Source organism: Juglans regia, chromosome 16 (genome assembly GCF_001411555.2).
Source record: "Juglans regia cultivar Chandler chromosome 16, Walnut 2.0, whole genome shotgun sequence".
Classification (NCBI taxonomy): domain Eukaryota; kingdom Viridiplantae; phylum Streptophyta; class Magnoliopsida; order Fagales; family Juglandaceae; genus Juglans; species Juglans regia.
In genome coordinates, this window is record NC_049916.1 from 16,295,385 (window position 1) to 16,320,865 (window position 25,481).

At 39.6% G+C, this 25,481-nt stretch overlaps 2 protein-coding genes across 5 annotated transcripts; both read right to left on the bottom strand.

The window, feature by feature from the left end:
* Window positions 1–291: 291 nt before the first annotated feature.
* On the bottom strand, window positions 292–1,437 carry LOC108991507 (NDR1/HIN1-like protein 26). Its single transcript, XM_018965775.2, has one exon. The coding sequence runs from the start codon at window positions 1,372–1,374 to the stop codon at window positions 517–519; it is 858 nt and encodes a 285-aa protein (XP_018821320.1). The 5' UTR covers window positions 1,375–1,437; the 3' UTR covers window positions 292–516.
* Window positions 1,438–1,617: 180 nt separating this feature from the next.
* Window positions 1,618–20,426, bottom strand: LOC108991510 (coilin-like). Of its 4 annotated transcripts, none has more exons than XM_035686432.1 (13): window positions 20,041–20,426; window positions 19,347–19,411; window positions 18,997–19,218; window positions 17,574–17,807; window positions 17,375–17,444; window positions 10,577–10,654; window positions 10,210–10,369; window positions 5,347–5,378; window positions 3,593–3,790; window positions 3,241–3,312; window positions 3,036–3,161; window positions 2,344–2,416; window positions 1,618–2,162 (listed from the first exon to the last, which is right to left on the bottom strand). In XM_035686432.1, exons 1-13 carry the CDS (start codon window positions 20,227–20,229, stop codon window positions 2,026–2,028), a joined length of 1,656 nt encoding a protein of 551 aa, XP_035542325.1. In that variant the 5' UTR covers window positions 20,230–20,426; the 3' UTR covers window positions 1,618–2,025. The 4 variants fall into 4 exon arrangements, with proteins under 4 accessions (XP_035542325.1, XP_035542324.1, XP_035542323.1 ...); XM_035686431.1 differs by having other exon boundaries at window positions 5,347–5,387; XM_035686430.1 differs by having other exon boundaries at window positions 10,210–10,381.
* Window positions 20,427–25,481: the final 5,055 nt, after the last annotated feature.

Below are 25,481 nucleotides of genomic sequence, written 5' to 3' on the forward strand. Positions count from 1 at the left end.
CTAACATACCATATCAAGTGATCAGTTTGTAAGGTATTTGTTTTTTATTTTTCTCTTTGTAGACCTAGCAATTATCCCCATCAAAATGTACAATATTACCTAGAATTTAAAAACTCCAATCGTATTAAGCCTTGAAATGAATATTAGCATTTAAGTTTGATCGACTAGATACTAAGATTGTTGGAAATATCAGATGGGGAATGCAAGGAAAATACAGATTTAGAGATCCCTAAAGTAGCATTAACTGTTGATATGTCCATATTAATCAAGTGATTATTGGGAAGATGGGTAGACAGAAGATTTTAGGATAAATGAGGTAATAGAAAGCTTAATACCAGGCCGCAACCCAATTGATGAAAAGATATTAGGTGCACGAAAATTTTACAAAAATATCAAATCTTAATATTAGTGATCAAAAGAGGGAAAACAATGGAGAATAACACACACTGCTTATCAACTCGATCGAGAGTGCCCTGACTTGGGTTTGCGTCCCATCAATCCAATATGCATCCTCGATTAATGTTTTGTTTTGCATTTTCTTTTGATCAAAACCCCATCAGGAGGACCAGCAGTAAGAATAGTGCATTCACCATGCAACCAATAAGAGTACCTTAAGATGCTTCCCAAATTAGATCGTGCTCTAAAAATTCCCTTGACTTGAAGCATGATCCCATTGCTTTCAATCTGCTTTTGAAGCCTTAAACTTTCTGCCTTTGGAAGCCGGACCTGACTAGTCACCATATGAATATATGCAAACTTGGACTCGGCCTTTGCCGCAGAGAAGGGTTCAATATATTGGGTAGAAATAAGTGTAGTTTCATAGTATAGATTGATATACATGTAACTATAGTCGATACGTACTTTCTTGTTCGGATTTGTGAAGTTCACCAGCAGAGTAACATCAGCATTGAGCAGATGGCCCATGTCAAGATAGGCTGCATTTAATGTGACACTAGAAATATCAAAACCAGGGCTTCGTGGACGAAAAACAAGGTAGATTATCAAGACAATGAGGCCTCCTACAATTATGACAACCCAGAGAATTGCACAAAAGACTGCACCAAGCCATGTTAATGGATTGGTTCGGCGGTCACGTGGTATCCGAGGGCCTTGTGAATGATCACCCTGTTGCTGTCGACCATGTGGCTGGGTTTGCCGATGATCCTGATTCTGCAGATCTAATGGCGGTGAACCAAATGGCTGGGAGGATTGGTCTTGCACATTCTGACGGGGTAACGGACGTTTTTCTTGATCTTGTGGGTCTAACTTGTGTGGAATTTTGGTACGTTTGCCTTGAGGCTGGGAATTTTGGTCATAAGGCAGATGGGGTCCGGGAAAATGAGGGTTGCTTTCAGGTCGCTGCTGACGATACATGGTTGTGTGGATACGTGATGGGCAATGAATGGAGCAAGACAAGAAAAACAAGAAATTATTGATTTGTTGTTATTGGACGCTAATGAATGGGGAAGGAGAGGATAACTTCATGAGAACTTAAAGGATTATTCGTGTATAGGCAAAGAATCAGACACCAAGCCAAGTATCGGAGACAAAGTTATCTTAGAAACTAGAGCTGAAACCTTTTCTTTTCTAGAGGTAGTGAGAAAAGAGAATATTTTACTACTATTTAATTGCTTGGACATTTAATTGAGAGAATACGGTGTAAAGCTGCTGCTTGAAACCAAGATCTCACATGCAAATATATTTACAATCGCTTTGAAAACAAAAATAACAACACCATCAAAATCCACTAACCTTCTGCCTTATCCACTTTTGTTTTGTACACGCTCTAGATCAATACCATCGTCGCACTCAATTGACTGGGCTAACTCTGAGAAAGGTGGAGACCATTGCAAAAGAAGTTTCCACAAAGTTCTCTCCGACTAACGGTAAAACTGAACACTTTTATATCAAAGCCCTTAGCCATCCATAGCCCATAAATACACAAAACTAATCACGATATTCTTTTTTTTACTTTCTACCAAAATTGCTGAATCTCATTGACAGGAAACAGCATATGTGTGTGTCCTAATGCCAGCAGCATTTCTCATTGTCCATTTTGCCCGAAGTCTCTTCCTTACTCCAACCACCCTCCTGAGAGAGCTGAGCCTTCTTTGCATTTAAAGCCTGACTGATTTCATCCCATGCATCTATTTCTCCATTTCCTGCAAAGATACAAACCAAAATGAGAGCTTTCCGTGCAAGTACCTAAATGGTATGATAACAACCTACAGGAGGTACCCAGAGCAAGGGTAGGGGTTCGGCCAGGGGTCTCTTTGTTGTTATTGCTGACCCTGACACCTGATACAGGGGTTCGATTACCCAAGAAAACTTCATTATACTCACCAGTGACTGTTTTTGTTGTACCCAAGTTGCCATGCTTCACGATGCGGACATCAATAAGCATTGAATAACTTATCTGTAGAAGAACTTCAATTGTCAGCTTTTGCAAACAAGAATAATCACCATTTTCTTGCTTAATTAAAATTCTTCAGTTATGTTACCGAACCAAGAATCCCAAGAACCAAAATTGAGCCATATATACAAGTACAAAACAAAAAAAAACAAAAAAAGTAAAGCCTTGGATAATTACCAGAACATTGTACTGGTCAAGTCTAAATATTGTATAAAAAATGTAAAGACTAGGAGATAACCAATCAGCTGAGCGATTCCACTGCTAAACAGTGTAATAGAGAAGTAGTTATAACCAGAACTTCTGATTTTTCAACATCAACTCAAGGCCAGATCAACCCAAGTTGAATGGCTATAACAGTAGATTGAAGCCTACAAAAAGCATTAGCCTCAATCAATTTAATGACCTACAAAATGAGAATGGTTTAAGTCTGTCATCCTCCAACCTACTGCTTAAAATGAAGCTTATCTTTCTAAATTCATGAAATATAGAAGATTTGTAATTGCCATTTGTGCCTGTTGGGGTTCAAGTCACCTGAACACGTAAATTCGTAATTCACATTCATGCTTGTCAAAAATGAAGGGGGGCACAATTAAACTAACATAAAACTGAATAGCCTGAGCACCTTTAAAGACCCATTTTCCCCATAAAGGGATGTATCTGTTATCTTCTCGAAATCGATTGGATATTCTGGAACTGTTACCAGCATAATCCTATTGGATTCAGGGATATAGCGTGATATTTTTCCTACCTGCAGGTGAAAGAATGACAGATTAGATCCATGTTCAAATTGACTTACAACAGTTATTCAATAGCAGAAAGAGTCGTACTCGCAAGGAAGAAACCTCAGGGGTCCATGACGATGATAACTCAATCAAACGATATGCAACTACATCACCTTCCTGCAATATACTAAAAACACAATGCTTCTTATCCATAAAAAGAGAAAGAAACTTCAAGGTAGGATGAGGCACAATAATATGTTTTCCACAGAAAAAACCCACATATCTAAGGGAAGCTTAATCAATAAAGGGATCTAAAAATAGAAAGCACACTGTCACCACCCTACTCATTCCCTATCCCTCCCACTCAACTTCTCCCCTGCCCGCCCTCTCTGTCTCTCTCTCTCTCTCAAAAAAGACCCATGCAAGCAAATACAATTGAAGTACAGAAGAAACAAACCTTAGGCGAGCTAGTATATGGCTTAAGCTTATCCAAATCCATAGGATTGTTTGCAGTTGTTGCTTCTCCAGCAGCTTGCATTTCAGAAATCTTTTTATTTAAACTCACAAGATCATTCCTTTTGTAAGAAGCAACTTTCTCGATACCCCATTTTTGACCCTTCTTTTTGCTAGTTATTCCATTCCACCGCAAGCTCTCCTGAAGAATGATCCGAGACAATTATATTTTTTTTTATAAGTAACAATTATATGTCATTAATAATTCAAATATTAGATCGAACTCTGCAATATAGGAGTCAGAAACACTACGTGAATAATTAGGCCTCGTTTGGTTATACAAATGAGATGAGATGAGAAATATATGAATAGTAGCGAGATAGTTTGTGAATAGTAGTGAAATGATTTGAGTTAAATATATTTTATGGGATTTTGCGAAAGGAGAGAGAAAAAGTTAAATAAAAATATTATAAAGTTAAAATATTATTAAAATGTACTTTTTTAATATTATTTTTATTTTGGAATTTGAAAAAGTTGAATTATTTTTTGTGTTTTGGTTGGGAGTTTGGGAAATTATAATGATTAGATGATAAATTTGAAATTGAAAAGTGTTTGTTTTTGAATGGTGGTTGGATGTTGAGATGAGATGGGATGAGATGGGACTTCGTGAATATAAAGACAAAAGGTCAAGAACTCAAGACATGAAGTAATTTCTGACTGGTTCCTGTCACTTTATTAGGAAAGAAACAGACCATAGAAAATTTTCAATATATATTATAATGCAGTTCTTGTATGCCTTAGAACAAAACATTGACTGCCTCGTTTGAATTCAAAACCCACCTCAACTCATCTCATCTCATCATTACAACTTTCTCAAATTCTCACACAATATATAATAAACAATTCAACTTTTTCAAATCCCAAAACAACTTTTCTAAATTCTCACACAAAATATAATAAACAATTCACTTTTATTCTACTATTCACAAATCATCTCAACTCATATCTAAATCCAAACCACTCCTAAATGACCCTATCCATGTAATTGTCTAACTTCGTGAAATCATCTATGTAACTTTGCCACTCCTTCAAAAAGAAGCAAAGTCCACGTTGCCTTACAACCATCATGTTTTTATGAATTTCTGGGTCTTTGTATATCTTACAGGCACTGTAATGTCAATAAAAAAAACCACTCGTTGTGCTGGGGGATGAAGACAAAAACCAGAATGCCACTTTAAGGCATCATACCAATGTGAACTTGAGTATGCATTCATATGCATTCTTGGACCATCTTGAAATAGGTTTATCTTGTAATAACCTATTTCATTCCAAATATAAGTATCTTTGGAGTTGTCCTTGTATATAGGCATAACTTCACCCAAAATGTTTTCAGGAAATTTCAAATTAAAATAATTCAGGACATAGCTTAACTAAATAACATATATGATTTTGGTAATGTCGCACCCCTATGGCTCTCACCCATACAGTTTGGAATTTGAAATTTGAAGTTGCAGCTTTGCAAGTAAAATTATCTCTGACCATAGAACAAAAAATTCTCCCCCTCCAGCACCCCCATCCCCCAAAAAAAAACAAAAACAATAAAATAATGCCAAGGCATATCTACAAAAAAAAAAAAAAATGAACCATGAAGAGATGGAATAATTTAATTTTAACGGGGACTTAACAAGAAAGCATATCAAAAGGCAGGGCAGCAGTAGAAATGACAAGCAGTATAAAATTTGATACAATAGGACATACCATTGGACTTTCATTTTTCTTGACAGCCTGATCTGCATCCACTAGAACAGAAACAATATCAGATGCTTTGCATTAACCTGGCCTTTATTTACTATTGCAGTAGGATGTGACATTTAAAGTGTAACATCCAGACCCAAAGTTTATAGGCTTTATAAGTTTGGACCATGGGCCCAATTTTGTTAAAGCTAGAAGGAAGATTATTTTATTGGGCCCATCCCGTATGTATTATTTGAGGATCTATTACTGAGGAGATAGATTGGATATGAAATTATGGACCTAGATTCAAAATGGAGTAGGTTTGACCCATTAGGCCCATATATGGGTGGATAAGCCCAAGTATTTTCTAGCAAAAGCCCATTTGATTTTTGACCATTAAGTTCGTGATAATTAGAAACCAGCACTTTTTGGATAAGTTAGAACTAGATTAGGTGCCAAGAAAAACTCTAGATGAAAGCTGTCCACACTTAGGTAGTTATAGAAGAATTCTTGCACCAATAGGAGTCTGTTACAGCCTGCTAGGACTCTTTTGAGATAGGATTTGAGCTGTTCCAGATCTGAAGTAGGCATCAGCCCCATTTATGACTCTAGGGGATGCTTGGGGAATGACTCTAGTAATTAGACGAGATGGGATGAGATAAGATGAGATGGAAAATGTTTCCAAACGACCCTACATGGATCCAAAGAATAGCAACATATTTCCCCTAGAACACCAAGCCATTAGGATTCTTAGAACCCCTTTTCTAAACAAACTGGGTTAAATTCGTATAGCCCTATTAGTAGGTGTTCCAGGTCTCATTAAAAGGACTGTATGACCTGAAAACTAGAAAAAGCAGTGAGTCAGGAAAGTTTTTATAGCAATCCCATGTGTGTTCTTCAAGAAAACCAATCCCTTCAAGAAGACCAATCCCTAACCCTAGATAGCTGCTGCAAATATCAATCAGCCTTGTTTTCTTGAGGTCCTTGCTTTATTTTTTAAAGAAAACCCTAGGTAAGTTGCTGCAATTCCAGGAGATTTAAAAGCCAGCCTCACCCTATCAAGCCCAACCCCTTTTTCAGCAACTTCAAGCAGGTGATTATTGAAGCATTTGTTACCGCTAGAAGCAAAGAGGTAAGTAGCATAATCATACCCCTGCGTGTATGGTAAAGGATGTTTTTAAAATATTATGTATGTATCATTGAAAGCCCCATTTTACACAGTTATGATAAAAGTGATTTTTGAATGTCATGTTATTATGTTTTTACATGCATCATGATATGTTTTCATTTATGATTACGATGAGCTATATCATTATGTGTTCTACATGCTTCATGATAAGAAAGATAAAAGACAAGTTATGAAAGAAGCTTTATGAATGGCCACAAGAGATGCATGGTACCAATAAAGTTATGGGTGGATGTGCAAGCCACGGATCTAAGTGTGATCCACCATAGTATGTTATGATAAGTTAAGTAGTTCTCCTTATGGCCACAGGCAGTGGAACTGGTGTACATCCCTGCACACCAGGGGGGTTAAGGTATGCTGGCCATGAAAGAAAGGGAAAGACAAGTTTAATGAGTTACGCAAACTACATGTTACATGTTTATATTAGTATAAATATAAGTATTATGTATGCACGCTTTTCAAGAAAACTCTATGTTTACTGTATAATGTACTACTTATTAACTATTTGATTCATTTTAGTTTTTTTTTTGTTTTTTATTTCTAAAATATTCAGGTAAAGAAGAGTTGACAAGTTTACGGCAAGGCATAGATCATGTGTTAAGGGACCTTCAGACTTGGTTAATAAGTGTATTTTTTTCCACAAAAAGATCAGTTTTACATTTTCTTGCTATGAGATAATATTCTTATTTTTATTTTTTTGGGAATTTATTTTCGATAAATTGGGTATTTTTATTATGTTGGGTCTCTTTACCGTGCACAGTTACAAAAGTACATAACACTCCTAACCTACTGGAAGGGTGTTACATAAAGTCTCTCTGTTTGTCTCTCCTTCATGGGAGGCTCATTATCCGGAGTTATGTCAAAAGAGGTTGCCTTGAGTTAGCTCCGATCGCTTCCCTATTCTGCTAGATTGTAGAGGCATTCATGGGGGTTGCCGGTACTTCAAATTTGAAAATATGTGGCTAGCAACTGACGGTTTTGAAAAGAGTGTGCGTGCTTGGTGGCATCGTATCAGTTCGAAGGTATTGATGGGAGACACCTCGGAGGAGGTATTATTGAGGAAGAGTTCGGTTGTGACTAATTTGGAGAGGGTATTGTTGGCGGAGGAGACTTCATGGAGACAAAAATTCAGGGCCCTTTGGCTAAAAGAAGGTGATAAATGTATGAAGTTTTTTCATAAAGTGGTTAATTCACATCGGCATAGCAATGCTATCGAGGCACTTCACACAGATACTCAAGTGATTTCTTCTCCCTCCGAGTTCGAAAATCATATTGTGCAATATTACGAAAACCTTCTGGAGGCCGAAGCTTGATGATTTGTTGTTTGAGGTAATTGATTCACAGAGTGCAAGCTACTTGGAGAGACCTTTTGACGAAAATGAAATTTATAAGGTCATTACCGGTATGGCCAAGGACAAAGCGCCAGATCCGGATGGTTTTTCGATGGGATTTTTTCAAAAATGTTGGGACATTGTGAAAGGATATATGTTGCAGGTTTTCCATGAATTTCACTCTTTTAAAAAGTTTGAAAAATGCCTTAATGCGACGTTCATTGCTCTCATTCCAAAGAAACATGGGACTATGACAATTGAGGATTTTCGTCCTATAAGCCTAGTGAGGGGGGTATACAAGATCATCTCAAAGGTTCTTGCTAGTCAATTAAGTCCTGTTTTAGAACAAATTATTTCCAAGTCTCAAAACGCATTTATTCGTGGGAGACAAATCCTTGACTCGGTTCTTATTGCAAATGAGTGTTTGGATCACAAAATGTGAGAGGGAGTTCCAGGCATCCTTTGCAAGCTTGACATGGAAAAGGCTTATGATCATGTGAATTTGAAGTTTCTATTATATTTGCTCGAGAGGTGTGGCTTTGGCAACAGGTGGATCTCATGGATTCGACATTGTGTCTCCACTGCCTGCTTCTCAGTACTAGTCAACGGCACTCCTGTTGGTTTTTTTTACAGTTCTCATGGTTTGAGGCAAGGAGATCCCTTATATCCTCTTTTGTTTGTCATAGTTATGGAGGCACTTGGTCGGATGGTGAAGGTTGCGGTTGGAGGAGGGTTCCTATCTGGGTTCCAGGTGGGTAATGGCACTAACGACTATTATCATCTCACATCTTCTATTTGCAAATGATACATTACTTTTTTGTGAAGCGAATTATAGCCAGATTCAATCGCTTCGAGCACTGTTATTATGTTTTGAAACAGTGTCAGGACTTAAGGTGAATCTTGGTAAGCCTGAGATGGTTGCGGTGGACGTGGTGCCTAACATCAATAGCTTAGCAAGCCTTCTGGATTGTAAGGTGTTTTTGTTGCCTATGAAATATTTGGGCCTTCTGTTGGGTGCAAGGTTTAAAGCTAGAGCTATTTGAGATGGGATAGTGGAGAAGGTAGAGAAGAGGTTGGCGGGTTGGAAAATGGTGTATTTATCGAAAGGAGGTCGTCTCACTTTAATAAAGAGTACCCTAACTAATCTCCTCACCTATTTCTTATCTTTGCTTCCTTTGCCGGCAGGGGTGACGAATAAGATTGGGAAACTCTTCCAAGCGTGCTTATGGGGAGGGGATGGGGGAGGAAAAGAAATACCATCTTGTTAATTGGCCTACTGTATGCTCCCTAGTCTCAAATGGGGCTTGGGAGTATGCAATTTGAGAACATTCAATACAATTTTATTGGGGAAATGGTTATGAAGATACCACTTGGAGGGGGCGTCGTTGTGGAAGGAGATTATTGACGCTAAACACATAAGTGCTTTTTTTTTTTTTTGGCCGGGGTTGGTGCTTCAATGGAGTGAGGGGGGTTATGGTGTGGGATTATGGAAATTTATAAGGAAGGAATGGCCATGCTTTGAAAAACATATACGTTTTGTGGCCGAAGAGGGTACTAGAATCAGGTTTTGGCATATAATGTGTAGTGCGGAGATTGAGCTCTAGATAGAGTTTTCCCAACCCTCTATCGTATTGCTACTAATAGGGATGCTTGCGGATGTACGGGTATCTTCTCACGGCTCTTACCAATGGCATATCATTTTTAATAGGGACTTTCATGATTGGGAATTGTCCACGGTGGCAGATTTTTTCAGATTGATATACTCCAAGGGACACCTCACAGCACAACGAGATAGAATGCAATGGAGGCTCAATGATAGTAAGAAATGTATAGTCGGGGTTTATTACAAAATATTGGCATCACAAACTAACACTCCCTTCCCTTGGAATAATGTTTGGAGGTCTCGTGTACCTTCTAAAGTAACTTTCTTTGTATGGACTGTTGCTCTTGGGAAGATTTTAACCACGGATAATTTGAGGAAGCGGGGATGTGTTATGATGAATTGGTGCTATATGTGTAAAAAAAGTGGAGAATCAGTGGATCATCTCTTATTGCACTATGAGGTGGCAAGGGCACCGTGGGATGACATCTTTAGAAGGGTTGATAATGCTTGGGTACTGCTTTGGTTTTCAGCTATTGTACTAAATGGGAACAATGTGCATGACTTTTTGTCTTTAATTTACCGTTCGTAGAATGTATTTAGGTGTTATTTTGTATACTTCTTGTGTACACGAGCTATGCCTATTCCATTCTTATTTATAAAATTTATCTATTACTTATCAAAAATTAAATAAAGTCACTCTGAAATGAAATGCCAGAAACATACAGCTATCCACCTCAGCTGACAAAGATACACACACACACACAGACCTTTACCAAGACGCTCAAATCGAATGTGTCCTGGTCTAATTACAACTGGGACAACCTCATCCTCTTCATCATCATTTTCATCCGGTTCTTGAAGTTCTTCAAAGACTTTCTGATTATCCTTGACAGGTGATTGCTCATTGTCCTTTGTGAGCATTTGCCCCTGATGAAGTAGCTATACAATCAATTATGATATACAAAGAAGTTACGAATGAATTATATAATACAAATATCCAATACTGGCTAATGATTCCAACCCTTGAATCACTGCATTTATTGGCTTTCCATGCAGATCAAAACATGCCCAAACTTGCACAAATCATAAAAAACAACTTTGTACATGTAATCACTATTTCTACAACCAATGTACCTTTTTCTTCTCAATATTGACTTGTTCCCTCAACCACAGCCTTTTTGCCTTTTTACGCCGAGCACTTCTACTAGGGAACTGACCAAAACAAAAGAAGGTTTTGCAAGAGTTAGAGCTTAGATTTGACCTTTTTGATACGTAATAAGACTTCACTAAAAGGCGCAAACGGCGCATCATGAGTTAACTGATTTAAGATCGTTGTAATATAAAGCCTACCAAAAGGTAAGTGTTAAAATTCCAAGTTCCTGGCATCGTATGGTTCCTTGCATTGGGTATAGCGGCACAGTTTTGGGCTCATATTGTTTAAGAGTTCTTTCTGATTAGTCTTGCATCATATTGTTTTTTTTTATTAGTAAACAAGGTTTATTACTCCAAGAATACTCCAAGAATAAACAAGGTTTATTAGTAAACAAGGTTTATGGGCAATTCATGTAACTCTCTCCTAAATTCTCTCCGTACACTTTCCTTTGTTTGGTTTACATATTCTTGTTTCTAGAGTTTTTGGGCCGTTAATGGTGGTGTTTCCTTGTGGTGATTAGTATGTAGTCCAGTTTAGAGTGTTCTGTTCAGACTGGAGTGATGGTGCCATGAAAACTGGTTTTTGAGTTATTGGGGTGTTTTAAGGATGGTTTATCCTGTAGAGGTGGTGATTGAATCTAAATGTTTTATCTTGTCTAAGGCTGGGGGTGGCATGCTGAGAGTTATCGAAAGAAACTGGAAGTCAGAACATGTGGTTCTGTTTGGCCCATCTTCAGTGCAGTGGCTTGGGAAGGTGTTAGAGGAGAGTATGGAAGGTGGAAGAAAGGAGGTTTATTCAGCAACTAGAGAAGGATACTGTAGTATTACTGCCCAGCGATGCTCTAATCATCGAGATAGATATATTGAAGTTGTTGAGTATAACCGGGGGGGAGAAGAAATGTCTTGTGCATTCCAGAAGGGGAGAATGGTTGGGGGTGGAGGAAGATGCGGGAGGTGCAGCTTGAGCCGAGAAAGGTGCTTCGGGGTGGAGGACAGTGGGATGCTGTCAAGGGGGGGATGAGACACCAAGCTAGGACGTACAAGGAGGTGCTCGCTTCGACGTTGCCGAAAGTGGTGAGGAAGGGAGACAGTGATGGGAGGGGCTTTGTCAGGGGAGGTGGGCGACGTGAAGCTCTGTCGAAGCAGTATGGCGTGATGAGCAACTCACATGGTAGTAGTTGTGCGACATGTCAGGAGGTATGGGACGTACGTAGGACGTTGCAGGAGGTGCAAGGGCAGTTACGCATGCTGCAGAAGGACATGTCCGAAGTATTAGAGGCTGTCGTTCTGTTTAAGGAAAGGGATGAAATGGCGAATTTAAAAGGCAAAGGGAAGGCTACGGGTGATGGGTTTCAAGTGGGTAAGGGCCGGGGCTTGTGGAGGCAGAAGGGTGGGTTTCCTAAGGCAAGTTCTAAGGTTTCGTCGGGCTTAAGCCAACCTGATGGGGCTGGGCCATCTAAGGCCAGGGAGAAGGCCTCGTCGAGCGCGACCCAAGTGATGGGGCTGGGCCTGGGCCGGCAGGCCCATGCGATGGATCTGGGTTCGGGGCAAACCCAAAGTCCACGGAAGGTTCACGAGTTTTCGTGAGCCCCAAACCCGTGAGCACCAAACCTGTCGAGTTTCAGAGCCTCAATTTTGTGCCGGAAAGTGTGCCGGCGACGGAAGATCAGGTGAAGGTGGCACAGACGGCGCCGACAGAGGAGATGGGGGTCGCCGTTGATGATCCGCCGTCGTGTTGTGCACAAAATGCGCTGGTGAAGTTCGGATCGCGTTTCTCTCCCCTAAAGGAAGCTCAAACGACGCCAATGGTTGGAGGGGATGAAGGCCTTGCTCCGGCGAACGTTTCTGTCAAAGGGTATGATGATTTTGAGGTGGCTGAGGAGGAGGATGATTCGGTTGATCTTATGCACTCGGTGGAGAACGAGTTGTTTCTCCCTGAGTCGTGCGACCAGATTCTGAATTCGGTGGAGGATGATTTTTTCTTCTCTCAAGCGTGTGATCAGGTGGGGTTGGAAGGGATTCCGGTGGGTGAAAAGTTCCAGAATTTTCAGATTGATAGGAGGGGTAATCCTACTCCATTAAACTACTGCTATCCAACTCAAGCCTCAGACTAGGTCATTAATAAGGTGAAAGAGATTCAACATTACGTGGGGATTAATTGTGAAGGGTATGAAGAGCAGTTCATAGCATTGTTAGCGGCTATGGAAGCTGGACATCAACAAAAAAGGAAAGGGGATTCGAAGAAGAATCGGGAACTGAAAAAATTGGCGTGGTCGATTAATTCAGAGGGAAGTTCCAGTAGGAATAGGGTAAAAGGGAAGGGGCTGGCTGTTCCCAAATGAAGCCTAAGATTGTGTCTTGGAATGTGCGTGGGCTTAACGAGGTAGATAAGCGCCACCGGGTTCGACACTTGCTTCGTGAGTGGAAAGCAGACATTGTGTGTTTACAGGAGACGAAGCTAAAAATGATTGATAGAAAGATGGTGCGAAGTTTATGGAGTGGGACTCATGTGGATTGGGTTTACTTGGCCTCTATAAGGGCATCAGGAGGAATTGTGGTAATGTGGGATAGGAGGGTGGTGGAAAAAGTGGAGGAATATATAGGGATATATACGGTAACGTGCTCCTTTAAAAGTGTGTTCGATAATTTCTTATGGGCTTTTGCAGGTGTCTATGGTCCAAATCTAGATGCTGACAGAGGTTTTTTGTGGGATGAACTAGCAGGGGTACATAGTTAGTGGGATCTTCCGTGGTGTATTGGGGGTGATTTCAATGTTGTGAGATTTCCAAGTGAAAGCTTCAGAAGAATAAGAGTGAGGCCTGCAAGTGTGGCGTTCTCAGAGTGTATTTTTGACTTGAATTTGATAGACCTTCCTCTCGCAGGGGGCCATGCCACATGGTCAAACAACCAGACTTGGTCTCGCTTGGATCGCTTTCTTATTTCCCCTAAGTGGGAAAGTCATTTTCCTGAGGTGTGTCAAAAGCGGTTGGTACGTTTAAATTATGATCATTGGCTTATTTTACTAGACTGTGGAGGTATTCATAGTGGGAGACGATACTTCAAGTTCGAGAACATGTGGCTGAAATCAGAGGGTTTTGTGGAGAGGGTTAAACAATGGTGGATTTCTTATCAGTTCAATGGAACGCCTAGTTTCATTTTTGCGAACAAGCTGAAGGCATTAAAGAGAGACCTGAAGGAGTGGAATAAACAGTCGTTTGGAGACATAAGGGAGAACAAGAATATCAAGTGGTTGGAGATTCAGGAGTTAGATAGACTTCAAGAGGTGAGGCCACTTTCTGAGGAGGAACAATTACAAAGAACTGTGTTGGTCGCAGATCTTGAGAGAATTATTTTGCAAGAAGAAATGTCTTGGCGTCAAAAGTCAAGAGCATTATGGTTAAGGGAAGGGGATCGGAGTACGAAGTTTTTCCATAGCATTGCAAACTCGCATAGAAGAAACAATAATATAGAGGTTTTGAAAATTGAGGGGATGGAGTGTAGGGATGAGGAAGTTATCAAAGATCATGTTACTGATGTCTTTGAGAAGCTCCTTACCGAGCCAGTGGGATGGAGGCCTACTCTTGATGGGTTGGTTTTTGACACCATTGAGAGGGGGGATGTAGCTAGGATGGAGAGGGTTTTTGAGGAGGTCGAGGTGTATGAGGTGGTAAGGAAGATGGTGAAAGACAAGGCCCCAGGACCAGATGGTTTCTCTATGGGGTTTTTCCAAGATTGTTGGGAGGTGATAAAAGATGATCTTATGAAGGTGTTTCAGGAGTTGTACTCGGTTGAAAAATTTGAGAAAAGCCTTAACACCACTCTCCTTGCTTTAATACCTAAAAAGGTGGGGGCAAGTGAGATTGCGGATTATCGGCCTATTAGTCTAGTGAATGGAGTTTATAAGATTATTTCTAAAGTACTAGCTAATCGGTTGAGTGTGGTGTTGGGGAAGATTGTTACCAAGCCTCAAAATGCTTTTGTAAAGGGTAGACAGATTCTTGATGCAGTTCTTATTGCTAATGAATGTTTAGACAGTAAATTGAAGGATCGGAGTTCAGGAATTTTGTGTAAGTTAGATATGGAGAAGGCATATGATCATGTTAATTGGGATTTTCTTCTATATCTACTGGATAGGTGTGGTTTTGGGGAGAGGTGGAGGTCATGGATTAGCTGGTATATTTCCACAGCAAGATTCTCTGTATTGATCAATGGCAGCCCAGAAGGTTTTTTTGCGAGCTCTCGGGGCTTGAGACAAGGGGATCCGCTTTCTCCCCTACTTTTTGTCCTTGTGATGGAGGCACTAAGCAGGATGATCTCGGCTTTGGTAAATAATGGTTTTGTAAGTGGTTTTCAAGTTGGATCCTTGAGTAGGGGTATTACTACTATCTCTCATTTGTTGTTTGCAGACGATACGCTTATTATGTGTGAGGCCAATTCTGATCAGTTGCGGGCTGTGAAGGCGTTGCTTCTTTGTTTCGAAGCTGTATCTGGCTTAAAAGTGAACTATGATAAATCCGAGGTGGTGCCGATTGGGGAAGTCCAGAATGTCCAAGAGTTAGCAGGGATATTGGGTTGTAAGATAGCGTCTCTTCCTATGATGTACCTGGGATTACCGTTGGGTATAAACTCGAGGACTTGCTCGATATGGGATACGGTGATTGAAAAAATAGAAAGGAGATTGGCAGGTTGGAAGAGAATGTACTTGTCAAAAGGGGGCCGGATCACGTTGATTAAGAGTACACTTTCTAACCTACCCACATACTTCTTATCCTTATTCCCTATACCGGCTAGTGTGGCTAGTAGAATTGAGAAGCTACAAAGAGATTTTCTGTGGGGTGGTTTAGGAGAGGAATTTAAATTTCATTTAGTCAAGTGGGAAAAAGTCTGCCGTCCTATTTCTAGTGGCGGATTGGGTATCAAAAACTTGAGATTGTTCAATCGGGCGCTGCTTGGGAAATGGTTGTGGCGTTATACTAAAGAACCGGATGCCTTATGGAAAGTAGTGATCGAGATAAAGTATGGTGGATTAGGGGAGGGTTGGTGTACTAGAGAAGTTAGAGGCACCAATAGAGTGGGGCTATGGAAACATATAAGAAGAGGGTGGGAGGCATTTCATCATCATACTCGGCTTCAGCTGGGTACAGGGTCCAGGATCAGATTTTGGAAGGATGTTTGGTGTGGTAACAACGCCCTTCAAGATTTGTTTCCTCTACTTTTCCTAATTGCAAGTGATAAAGATGCTACAGTGGCAGAGCTTATGGGAAGGGTGGATGGGAGTACACACTAGAATATCAACTTCATCCGGGCAGCACAAGACTGGGAGGTGGAGAGTTTTGTAGACTTGTATAGTCTGTTGTATTCTTGTCGTCCGAATATCCAGCAGGAAGATGGGTTGTGGTGGACTCCAGTGGGGAGAGGGGTATTCACAGTTAGATCCTTTTATAAGGTTCTCACACAAGAACCTGAGTCACAATTTCCTTGGAGAAGGCTTTGGAAGAACAAGACTCCACCCAAAGCTTCCTTTTTTGTATGGACAGCATCCTTAGGTAAGATTCTCACTACAGATAATCTGAGAAAGAGGAAGATAATCATTATAGATTGGTGCTGCATGTGTAAAAGTGAGGGTGAGTCGGTGAATCATCTACTTTTACATTGTGAGGTTGCCAGGTCTCTCTGGTATGAGGTGCTGAATAGAATGGATCTAGCGTGGGTGATGCCAGAATCTGTGGCGGAAATGTTGGCAAGCTGGACCTCTATTAGAGGTGTGCAACAGATCAAAGCGGTTTGGAAAATGATTCTGAATTGTATCATGTGGTGCTTGTGGAAGGAACGCAATGAGCGAACATTTGAAGACAAAGAGAGATCTTTGGCGGAGCTTAAAGTTTTCTTTTTTAGGACTCTTTGTACTTGGGCTATTGCTGTAGACTTCAATGGCATGAACTTTCATGATTTCTTAGTTTCTAACGTGCCTACGTAGATAAGGCATAAAGGCATTTGTAACTGGCACTTTGTGGCCTTTATTGAAATAATAATTCTTGTTTACCTATCAAAAAAAAAAGTTTTGGGCTCATGGATTAGACATGAATGGCCCATATCCTTAACTACAGGAGATGGATTGCAATGGCTAAAATGGATTTCTACTATGGTGCTGCTACATATTTTTGTATTTCTTCTTATTTTGTTAAGTAATCTTATAAAAGTTTGACTTTATCACTGTACAATTATAATATAATTGGGAATCACCAAACATCCAGTATGAATATCACATCCCAAAGAGGAAGACACGTACTAGCAGCAAACTACATTCCATAGAGAAAATGACTAAGAACAAAAGCAAAGATAATTTTCACTTGAAGGATAGTATAAAAGCTTTGTGAGGTAGAAATTTCTGATCAGATCAAACAAATCCCTACTAAATTGGCAGCAAAATAAATAAACAAAATGCAACCAACATTCCTCTTGAATTAGACATAGAATGTATAGTTTTTTATTAGGGATGGAAACTTAACGGCTTACTCGTGTTTTCCTACCTTGCCTAACCATCAATGGGGCAGGTTTAAGAAGTCTAATTACGTCTATATACCCTTTGATTATTCCTATCCCTCCTTTTGTTGACTCATTCTCATTGCCACCTCCAACTATGTAACTACGGCAAAAGTATGATTTGCACGTGAAAAAATTGACCTAATTACTGCTACATGCAAAAGTTACCCACATATATAAAAAAATATTAAAGATAATTGGAAGCAAACTACATAGCAAACAATGTTCTTCAGCCACCTTTTTGGATTCACCAGGCTTACAGGATACTTCTACACTTCTTCCGCCGTTTTCTTGAAGCTGGCAAAATCTAAGCAGATATGCAGGAGAGAGCATGAGAGATTAATTGAAGCAACTATATGCAGGTATGGCAATAAAATCTAGGATTTTCTTCCTTTTTGCATTCCATCACACTTAATTTGTCATTAATACAAAATACCTCTTTGCACTAGGTGCAGATTTGGTAGTGTCATTACTTCTATCATCACTTTCGAGGGCACTCAATTTATCCTGCTCACCAGGTAATTTCGATAACTTATTCTGTTTGAGACTCTTTTTTGGGAGGACTACACGATGATGAAGGCTTTGATTCTCCTCTGCATGGACATCTTTCTGATCAACTTCAGCAAGAACTGGACATTTTACAGTAGTAGCAACCTTATTTTTCTTCCTCCTGTGATTTAGAAATAAAATATTGAGATACAAACCTGGACATTGCTTATGAATATCTCAAAAAACCTTCACTACTTATCAAAAAATAATGAATATCCCAAAAACCATGTGCAAACAGGACCAGCAAGAAATGAATACCTTAAACATAAAGGATGGAACTTTTGGAAAAATTAAAAGAACCACATACTCAGGAAGGAAATAAAAGGATACTCGTAACTTTCAAAACCATAAGAAAAAAAATTTCACCGTCCAAACAATCTGTGAGAGGGAACAGTCAGAGCAAAACTATTTTTATTGAACAAATCGATGCAATATATAAGATCATACTCATGCTTTTAATTGAGTCCATGATAAAGCACATAAGATCAGATAAAAACCAACATCTAAACCCATCTTCATAACATTGCTCCCAGTGGATTTCTGCAAATCAGATGAGATTATAAATTACATTGTTAACACATTTATACTTAATACTGAATGTGTCACTACCAAGATTGATGTCTATTACGCTGTTACAATAACCACATGTCATTCAAACGGATGAACGAATAGGCTTATGATTGGATTGCAGATTTTCAAGAAATTTTCTGAAATCACTGAGAAATTTTTTTAAATGTTTTATTTTTTTGGGAGTTCAGTGAAAGTGTGAAACTGATGGCGCCAGTGGAAAAATATTTGTATTTTTGAAAATTTTTTATATATGTTTTTACTGAGGTTTTTAATGGTAGTGGAGCACTGAAAATACTTGAGAAAAGAATTTTATGTCCTGTGTTTTATTGGAATTTAGAAAAAAAAAAAAGAAAAAAAAAAGTTTTGTACAAGTGTGTGTACACTTGATGGAAACAGACTCTGAGAAATGAAAATTGTTTTTGGCATTTAAAAGACGTATATTGCATGTAAAAAAACTTTCTAAGAATTTCTGAAAAAGTTTTAATTCAAGCATAGCCAGAAAAAACAAAACGAAACGAAAAACAAAACAAGAAAAAAAAAACCAGCCAATATCTTGAAGGAAGTGTCATATCAGGGTTATTTTAAACCACAGCGCAGGCAGCAAGATAATGATTAATTCACAGATGGGATGCCAACTATACTATCTTTTTTTTTTTTTTTCTGCTGTGGTTATTTTAATCCACAGCACAGGCAGCAAGATAATGATAATGATTAATTCACAAATGGGATGCCAAATATACTTTGAGCTCTGAAGTTTCTTGGAGGCCTTTCTTTTCCTGGAAACCATGTATTCGCGTACACTGGCATCATTTTCAAATTGTTCCTTTTCAAATTCCTCATTTGACAAAAGTTTCACACCTTTAAGCACAGGTCGCTTCTCCACATTTTCTTCTACCTCAAGAGAGGCAAACCCTTCACCTGCCTGGATAGTATTCACTACTGTATCCCCCTTCCTTTTCACACTGTTTAGGAGAAAGGAAAAAACCCAAAGTAAGACTAACACCTTACGCAAGGACATCAGTAAATGTTAAGACAAAAATAAAGGGAAAAAAAAAAAACAAAAAGCAAAAGGTTCCAGTCATAGACTGACCAGACGATATCTCTATCCTTCAAAATGCATGTTGACTCAAAAGACGGTAATACAAAGCCATCCATCTGGAAGAAAGATCACGATAGTGTAAATTGAGAGTATCAAAGAACGGAAAGAGCATTAGAGGCAGAAAAGGCGACTAAAAGCAATAACAAAAACGGAGTTCCAGTATTGAACATGTTCATGTTTAGCATTGTATTGTTTCAATGATGCACAGGTAAAGCAGTATAGCACAAATAACGCAAGTAATAGCAAGCACTTTTTTCATGATATTAATTGCCCCACTAGTTAAACAAAAACTGACAATAGCTACAAAGTATTATTATCGCAGTGCTTTGACTGGTTAACGAGAAAATTAAGGGAAAGAAAAAAACGGCCAAACACAAAAAATGATACCAAACAATAAAATCTCGTAAGTGAGACTCAGTCAGGGTGCAGCATTTCCAATTTTTAGATAGAAAATCAACAATTAAAATTTCATGACTAAACGACACCAAAAGAGAAATCCTTAAACTTTTTCATCCTTTCTGGGCTTCCTGAACTTTGTCCCAATAAAAATATTTTCATAATGCAATTTTCGAGAAGAAAAAATTAAAATTAGCGGCATGACATTGTTTTGAGCTGGAAATTAGGGCACAAAGAAAGTAGAGAGAGAGAGAGAGAGAGAGAGAGAGAGAGAGAGAGTTTGTCTTACGGAGAGGATGAGGCCACTTGGGCAAGAGTCGTGGAGGTCGAATGCACGGAGGAGATAAGCGGCGAGGTCGGATATGGTCTTCATTTCCGGTTTGAGGAGAAGCCAACTTCGCCTGAGTCCCTCCTTCAACTGTGATTTGTTCATAACGTTCCGGGGCTCGAAATCCAAACGAACCCTCAAGCTCTCCATCGAAGCACACCGAGAGCGATCAAGCGAGCAAGTGAAAATTGAAATAGTAAGGGAGCAGATTTGAGAGCAGTGTAGTGTACTGCTGCAGTGCAGGCCAGCCAGGCCCTCCTCGGTTTCTTAAACCCGCAGTGGTTTCCGTTTCATGCACTGCTTGAAACCACATAGCAACTCACTTTGGGTGGCAATTCGGGTATGGGATCGTCTCTTGTGTGATAGGTTGCGACGGTTTTAGACAAAAAGTTAAATATTAAACAAAACATTATTAAAATATTATTTTTTAATATTATTATTATTTTAAAATTTTAAAATATTAAATTAATTATTATATTTTATGTAAAAATTTAAAAATATTGTAATAATGAGATGAAATACTTTTACTATCCAAACGGAACCTATTATATAGATTAATCTAGGGGTGAGCAACAGGGCCTGCCCCCCGCTACCCTGCCCTGCATGGAAGTGTCAAGATCCCAACAAAAATCGTCCTAGGACAAGGTTCTAAGCATGCATGGGTAGCCGAGAGCCGACCACTTTCGGGGGCAAGCCCAACTTTGGAGGACTTCCCTAAGGGTCTAGTATATGCCTTAGGAAGATTGCAAGAATGGTACGAGTCAATTAGAAAATGGCACACGTTTTCCCTCTTGATCGTGTCATGGCTCATCCCCTTGACACAGCCGCTGACATGCCATGACAACTCATTGACACTGTCGCTAACATACCTTGATAGCCCCACAGGCCTTGCCTCGGCGCTGTCGTTGACATAAGCTGATATACCCTGACAGCCCCACGACATACCCTGACGGCCCCACGACATACCCTGACAACCCCATAAGCCATGCCCTGACACTGTCACTGACATGTCATGGCACGCCCAGTAGAAGCCCAGCACCCATCAAAGCGCCCAAGTGCAGCCCAACGCCCATCAGCATGGCCAGCAGGCAGCCCCAGTGCCCATCAGCCTGCGTAGCAACATCAGCATGCCCACAGGCATGCCATGGCCCCTACCATGGCACGCCCAGGACTAGCCCACAAATATGCCATGGCAGGACCCACCTGACAGTCCCGCAGTCATGCCATAGCCCCTACCATGGCACGACCAGGACACCCCAGCAAGCATGCCATGGCCCCTACCATGACATGTCCATGACGCTCAGTAGCACGCAGTAGGGGGCCATGGCCTTGACAGCCAGGGTGAGGCTAGTGACATGCCTCTGCGCGCACCAGCAGCACATGGCTTGGCCATCAACATGCCAAGGCCATGTCAGGACATGCCCTGCGCGCGCACGCCCAACATGCACAGCCATGCCAGCAGGGCAGCAGCCCCATGTGCCTAGCCCAGGTCACCCAGCAACAGCAACCCTCGCCCGGGCCACCTACTTGGGCCAAGACAACACACCTACAATAGCAGCAGGCAAGCCCAGCAGCCATGCCATCAGGCAGCTCCAAGCCCAGGCCTATGCCTGGGCCATGCCAGCCACATGCACAGCATGCCCATGGCCCATGTCATGGGCTAGCTTAGGCCACCAAGGGCCTCACGCCACTATCACTTATTTATTTAATTATTTACTTATTTTATTTATTAATGGACCTATTAAGGTTTCCACTTTGTAACCTCCATAAATAGAACCTTTAGCATCTTAGTTTACATCTTTTGATCATTTGACATTTTTCCTTTATAGAATGGTTTAGTGTGTTCTTGAAGAACACTTTCAGTGCTTTTGCACTTGGGCTCTTTTGGGTGAAATTCCTGAATCTCAAAGAGATGATTAACACATTGCAATTAGTGAATAGGTGTTGTCCATGTATCTATCTTTAATTCATCACCTTACAATTCGTGAATATGTGTTGAATCACTTATCTTTCTTTTTATAGATTTTATGTTTCATCACCTTGCAATTCGTGAATATGTGTTGATTCATTTTATCAATCTCTTGTTTATGTTTTCCATTCTATATTCAAAAATCCAAAAATACATTGTTCTTATCTTTTCTACTTGTTCATATATTTTCTTTGCATGTCCTCGCATGTCAAACATATCCTAAGCCATATTCTTCATTTTCTTTAGTTTCTCAAAATATCCATATAAACCAAAAAGAGAGTTTTCATATTCCTTTGTTAAGTTCATTCATCCTTTATTCATACAAATTCCTACATGTTCATAAATATTCTCATTATCATACATTATCTTGCATTTTCTCATCTCACAAACACATATCACGCTTACCATCTTTCCAATGCCATATTTCTCATAAGCTTCACATACCAAAATTAATCTTCCCTCATCCACATTAGTCCTAGTCGAAATTCTCATTGTCTCCATCATTCCATACCCATCTCTTACCTTAATTGAAAACCCTAGCCTTCCTTTGCAATTCCTACACTTTAGGAATCATAACCCTAGCATCCCTTCACCCAACTAAACCCTAGCCGAAACCCTAGAGTCCAACAAGGTAGTTCCTACCTTTTAGGACTCTTCATCCCATCCTCTAAATCCAATCTCTAAAATCACTCTATCACTCAAACCACTCAGTCCCTAAAATCTCTTCATTTCTAGAATCTTTCAAGTCAACTAAAGACTTCCATCCCCTTGCCATATTCAAATGCTATCTTCCTTATCTTACCCTAACCAACCCTTTAATTCTAAGAACTTCCCTAAAATCACTCAATCCCTCAAATCTCTCATTCCCTAGAATCACTCAAGTCAATCAAAGACTATCATCATCTTATCATATCCAAATCTTATCTTCTATTTCTAAATCCCTAAATACAAGGAACAATCTTAAACTCATTTAAACACCATTCATCTTCATATTTTTTACCTTAACCGAATTCTTATCTTTCCCAAATAGACTCCATCAATCTAGGAGTCCTAACCTCAGTCATCCACATCCTTCCAAACTCTAGTATCTCATCATACACTTCAATCCTAAGTCAACTCCTACCAAATTTGTAATTCCCCTTAGCCACCATCCAAACCATAGCCTATATTCATCATACCAACCCTAAACATCATCTAAGTGGTCCCAACATCAAGGGCAACCTTCAAGCCATTCCACATTGCATCAAACACACCAAATCACCCCTTAGATAACTCGAACTCATCATCATCATCAATACCACCACTAAACATCATACCTTCATCAACCTAGGAACCCATTATTGACATCATACATGCCATTATTGATCAAAGATCAAGCAAGAAGGCTAAGGCATTCGGTCATCATAAGGAAAACCAAGGCGAGGACAACATAGTGTTTAGGGACTAGACTGAGGTCCCTAATAAGAAGACCCTTAGCGAGGGCAGGGGCGGGCTGACCCCAGCAATTGTGCAACTACATCATGTCCTGACAAATATGGTGGAGGATGCCCCCATTCAACTGTGTTATCAAACATTATAGTATTTTCATGTCATCTATGAAGCATAATTCCCTCTCATACGTAAGTCGTTCATATTGAGTGTGTTTGTTACAAGTTAGACATGTCATTTTCCCGTTACTACTTCAACCTAATATGTTTATACATGCAGAAAAATAATTTATTGCCCATAACATTGCAATATGCATCTTAAATGACTCGCTTGTTGATGCATCAAATGTATGGAACCCATTTTCTCATAAGTCTTTCAACTAGACAATCAATGGCTATAAATGTACGTAAAATCTCATTTCTAGGTGATCTCAAACCAAGAATAAGCAGACTCAACATGATATATGGATCATTCATACACTTCCATAGTGGTAAATTATATGGGATAAAAACTACTAACCAAGTACTACGACTATAAGAACGGTGGTTACTTACTCATCAAACGCTTAGGTAACCGTTCGAACAGGCGGTCAGATTATACTTTCAAACATGCATTCGAACATTGTCTTCCGCCACTTGTGTCCCATTCGAATGCTAAGTGAATATTTGAAATTTCGAGCGAACAAATTATGGTTCGATTAAACGATGTACACATAAAATAATTAGTGATTATATTAATAATGCAAGATTGTATATATCATTGTTTTATTTCGTATAATGATTTTGTTGAAGTTTCTACTAATAATTATTTTATAACTACTACTACTTGTATTATTTTTGAAAAATTCAAGTGATTCGTGACTTGTAGGGGTAGGAAGTGTGGCAAGGCAAGTCAACCCTCCCACGAAGAAGTTCTAGAGATAATAGTGTTACTAGAGTGTCAAGTTAGTTTGGAGACTTTTAGAATATTTGTTGGGAGGGACGATCCCTTGCGTCTGTCTTCATAAGCTATTCCTATTGTAGCTCTCTCATTGTAAGCACGATCGTCTACTCATCATAGTTGGTACCCAAGCGTCACTAGCCCTTATGAATCCAACAACTTCTTAGGACAACCATTGCATTCTTGTCTTCATAGCGCAATATATCAGAGATTACCACAACATGCGATGATGATTTCGGTACGAACATTCCATCAGTAGATTCTACTGATGAAGGATGTCACTTGAAGTCTCAATGGTCACTTATGATAATAGCTTGTGAATTGACTTCAAAATTAGTAAAGTGCCTCATGGGTATGGGGTACGAACACTCTCACAATTCAAAGTACTTTCATCCCTACTTGATGCTTCCCAGGCAGTCAAATAAGCCTTCAAGTACGTCTTCTGGTAAGCAGTTCGGGGGGATGTGCCCCCTAAAATAGGGGGTTCGACTTTCGAGGGGATCGCGCATTCAAAGAATGCTGACACTTGTGAGATTGTCTGTGCCTCATACCAATGAGTCACTTTACTTCTTGATTATTGAGTCACATATTGTTAGCATGTTTCCTGTTACTAATTAACATCTTTTTTCTTTAATTCATTTTTTGGTATCCCTCAACTGCCCATTACATATCCAAACGTAGTTTTTAAGGAGTCTACAACTACAGGTAATGGGGTGATGGGGTGACGATTGAGGATGAGAGTAGTAATGTAGATGGACTAGATGGCCTGACTGATCATGAGGTTCGATAGTTGACTATGAATCTAGATGTTCATCTCTATTATAGAACCAAAAGTATCAAACAAGCTGATAAATCTTGAGTTTTCAAGATAAAGAATTTAATCATTGCCAATAACATTGATAATTGGCAGCACAAGACTGACGTTGGCATGCGGCATAGTTTATGATACACATTGCTTGTAAAGAGCCTATCGACCTAGCGAGTTATATATTTACTAGGATTCAATCAAATATGAACTATATTATGACAAATATATTGTTATTTGGAATTCTGATCACTCGATTTT

Bases quoted from the DNA above. Each gene is read 5' to 3' on its own strand.
- LOC108991507 (XM_018965775.2), bottom strand. From the start codon at position 1,374: ATGTATCGTCAGCAGCGACCTGAAAGCAACCCTCATTTTCCCGGACCC.
- LOC108991510 (XM_018965781.2), bottom strand. From the start codon at position 20,229: ATGGAGAGCTTGAGGGTTCGTTTGGATTTCGAGCCCCGGAACGTTATG. The intron at 10,655-17,374 runs GTGGCTGAAGAA...TGTTTTGGTCAG, and splicing joins AGCCTGGTGAATCCAAAAAG to TTCCCTAGTAGAAGTGCTCG. The intron at 10,382-10,576 runs GTACATTGGTTG...TTGATTGTATAG, and splicing joins TCAATATTGAGAAGAAAAAG to CTACTTCATCAGGGGCAAAT.